Raw genomic sequence first — 4173 nt, forward strand, 5'->3', positions numbered from 1 at the left:
AGATATGTTTTATATGATAAAAATATCTAATAATTAAATCTTTCATTGACTACACAAAAATAATATGTTAAATTCCTAAATTATATTGTCTTCTATCATCTCCTTCAACTTTTTGAACCCTAACTTTCTCTAACAACCTCAAAAAAATAAAAAATATTTCTTAAGACCGTAGATTTCGGAACAAGCTGTTGTTTTTCTTCAATCCTATGCTAATTCTATTGGTTTTACATAATTCTCAATTTTTTAATATTTACATATGGCATGTTGATTTAGTACCCAAGTCGCAGAGTGAGTTTACATGTAGCTCCACCAAATATGCCAACGAGAAGTTCCTGAATTGTTGATCCAAAGGGATAGTTTTTGTTTCATAGCAGTTGAAATCTGTAGCCCCAATCTCATTCTCTGTATAATTTCCGATTCCTTACCCTTTGCATTGCTCACAAATGTGGGCATCTCGTTTTAAATTTCATGCATGCGGTGGCTGAAAGTTTTTTATTTTGGGATGTGAGTGGTGGTTGGGCTGACAGGGTTTTGAACTTTTGAAGTAGGAAGAAGAAAGTCAGGGTTGAAAAAGTTTGGTAATATTGATGAAAGAGGTTGATTATCAGTATTTAAATTTTTAATTATTAAAAATAATTATTTATTCTTAATATAATTGATTGAAACTTAAAAGTCAATCTAATTATGATCAATTAACCTGTGTTTTTGAGGTTGAGGTTTAATGTGCTCAGTTAGGGTTTAGCAAAGAAATTCTATTATCTATAATTTTTCTGTGATTAATCGATTTATTCGAGTAATTTAGCGTCATTGTGTCAACTTGATCACCATGGTAGCAAATGTTGATACCACTGCTAGCAATTCAAGACTGCAACCTGAAGAAGAAAACACAATAATCAATTTTGACGAGAAAGATATGTAGGTTAGGACTGAACGTTGTGCAAAAAGTTTAGTTGGGAGACTTTTGACGGATAAACCATTTTCAAGCAGTACTGTGGAGGCAGCTATGTACTCTATATGGAGACAACCGGAGGATTTTAAAGTGGTAGATCATGGAGAAAATATATTTCAATTCTTTTTTGGAGATGAGAAAGATATGCTTCGTTTTGAGAGGGGTGCCCCTTGGCTATTCAAAAACTATATCCAGAATCTTAGGAGATGGAAGGAGGATGAGAATAATGCAAAAATATATTTTGTCCACGTGCTAATATGGATACAAATTAGGGGTTTGCTAGAACAATTCAAGACTAAAGAATCAGGAAGGAAGATAGGAGGCTCATTTGGAGAGGTGCTAGATGTTGATCTCTTCCACGTTCGAGGCGAGGAGCATAGCATTGTTAAAATCCAGGTAAACTTGGATGTAACAAAATCTCTCAGAAGATACAGCAAGCTTGCTGGCCTCAAAAACCAACAACTTGAAGTTGCACTAAAGTATGAACGGATCGGCACTTTTTGCAATTATTGTGGATTCATTGGACATGAGACAAGAGCTTGCAATTTTCAAATTGAAGATTCGTTGAAGGGAGAGGTGGAAGAAGAAAAGTGGGGAGGATTGGTTGAAAGCCGACCAGACGGGAAGAAGAAAGAGTGCTACGAACGATAATCCTAACACTAATCTGTCTAAAGGGGAAGACAACTCACACAACATGGTCAAAAAGCCAACTCTAATAAACTTAATTAAGGGACTGGCCAATCTATCAATGCAGTCTCAGGAAAGAGATGAGAGTAGTGAGGAAAAAGAAGTTATGAGCAATGCTATCGTTCAAAAGAAGACACAAGCAGTAAACTATTTTTCACAAATCAGTACCGACTCAGAAATACAAAGAAACAATGCTGAAGAAAGAGACGAAAAGAAATATGCGAAGGGGATTAAAGCAACAACATGCTTTGTGTTTGGAGAACAAGGGCAACAACTTACACAATCTACCAATAAGAGACAAAAGTTAAAGCAACTAACGAGGAAAATTATCACAGTGTCAGGAGTTAAGAGGAGTTCACAAAGAGAAAGGGTCCCACTCAATAAGAAGAAATTATGCTCAGAGGAAAAGGTGCAAGCGAAAGAGAGAGAGGGTGCCACCCCACACTGGACACCCAGTGACCCATGAAGATGATGATGTGAAACTGTCAGGATATAGAGAATCCCCTGATAGTTCACAACATACAAGGGATCTCTAGATCTCATTCTTCCGAGGTAATGTTTTTATGTGAAACTAAGAATATTACCACAAATGTTACAAATCAATGCAACAAAGCAGGTTTTCAGCAAGCATATTGTGTGGATCCTAGGGATCAATCTAGTGGGTTAGTGTTGGCATGGAAGGATAATGCAGCTGTCTCAATTCTTTCTAGCGATGAATTCTTTATTTTCTTTGAGTGGACAGACCCTACCAGACAAAGGAAATGGAAAGTAGTTGCTGTTTATTTACATTGTGATGACAACATTCGGTTTAATCAATACCAAAGAATTATTGAGCTCAAAATGATAGCCAGCCCTTATTTTCTTGTGATAGGTGACTTTAATGCCATCTCCACATATCATGAGAAAGAGAGTGGAAGAATGAAGTCGGCCTTATCAATAGAGACTTTTAATAACTTCATTAGTGATGGTGATTTGGTGGGCTTGGGTTTCGAAGGGAAAAAATTCACTTGGTGCAATAGACAATACGGTGACAAGCTAATTATGAAATGACTGGATAGATACCTTTCTACACATTATTTCAGAGCAAATTACCCACAAGCAACAATCCTACATTTAGACGATACAGGCTCGAACCATTGTCCTTTGATGCTACTAGCGGACAGGGAGGAACACAAGGCAAAAAGAAGATTCCGATTTCAAGAAAGATGGTGTGACAATGAGAAAGTTCTTAATATGGTGAAAGAAACATGGAGGACTGAATTTAATGGCTCTTCAATGTTCAAGCTGTTCTCTAAACTAAAAAATGTAGGCATGTTTTGGCAGAATGGCAGAAGTTCGGCTCTAGCAATTTGCAAAAACTAATCTCTAATATGAAAAATCAATTGGAGCTGGAAAAATAAAAGGGGACAGAAGTAACAAGATCAATTATTTTACAGCTGGAGGATGAATTAGCTTAAGCCTACTTACAGGAGGAGAGGTATTGGAAGGAAAAAGCTAGAATTCAATGGTTGAAATAGGGTGACCAAAACACAAAATTCTTTCATGCTAAATTCCAAAGTAGAAATCGAAAAAATAAGATTTTCAGACTACAAGACAGCTCGGGTAATTTTAGCACAGATCCTGGAGGCATTGCTCAAATTGCCACTGAGTACTTTAAGGAGTTGTTCACTTCCTCTAACCCCTGTACTGCTTCGGCAGAATTGCAATCTTTGGAGAGGAAAATTGATGATATTAATCGAATACTTACTAGAAGCATTTCGAAGGAAGAGATCAAGAAAGCTACATTCTCCATTAATCCTTTCTCAGCCCCAGGAGATGATGGATTCACTGCAAAGTTTTATCAACATTACTGGGAGATTGTTAAAGGTGATCTATGTAGTCCTATTAAGAGCATTTTCTCTGGATGTCGGATGTTAAGGGAATTCAATCACACTCATATTTGCCTAATCCCGAAGATGCAAGGCACATAAACCATGAGCCAGGTCCGCCCCATTAGCCTCATCACGGTCCTCTATAAGATTATATCTAAGATTCTTGTCCACAGAATGCAGGGTATTTTGGATAAAATCATAAATGCTAACCAGAGTGCATTTATTAAAGGTTATCTGATCAGTAATAATATACTAATATCTCATAAGTTTATGCATTCTTTTAAAAACAAGAACCATGGTGATCATGAGATGGAAATGAAGCTTGACATGAGCAAGGCTCACGATTGGATTGAATGGTGTTTTGTTTGGGAAATCATGGAGAAGTTGGGCTTTTGCTCTAAATGGATTGACTGGATCAAGGAATGTGTTACCACGGTGTCCTACTCTGTTACTGTGGATGGTCAACCTCATGGTTACTTTAAACCATGCAGGGGATTGAGGCAAGGCGATCCTCTTTTTTCCTATCTTTTCATTCTTTGTGCAGAAGAATTTTCCTATCTACTCCACAGAGAAGAACAGAGGAGAGAGATCTTAGGTCTATGACTCAATGGTAGATGTCCTACGATTAGTCATTTATTCTTTGCATACGACTAAATCCTGTTTTGC

The 4173-nt window shown here is 37.0% G+C and overlaps 1 protein-coding gene across 1 annotated transcript; it reads left to right on the forward strand.

The window, feature by feature from the left end:
- LOC107634016 lies at nt 1004-1600 on the forward strand. Its single transcript, XM_021117489.1, has one exon. It carries the CDS (start codon nt 1004-1006, stop codon nt 1598-1600), a length of 597 nt encoding a protein of 198 aa, XP_020973148.1.

Source organism: Arachis ipaensis, chromosome B03 (assembly GCF_000816755.2).
Source record: "Arachis ipaensis cultivar K30076 chromosome B03, Araip1.1, whole genome shotgun sequence".
NCBI classification, from domain to species: Eukaryota; Viridiplantae; Streptophyta; class Magnoliopsida; order Fabales; family Fabaceae; genus Arachis; species Arachis ipaensis.

Coding starts and splice junctions, on each gene's coding strand:
- LOC107634016 (XM_021117489.1), top strand. CDS start 1,004: ATGTACTCTATATGGAGACAACCGGAGGATTTTAAAGTGGTAGATCAT.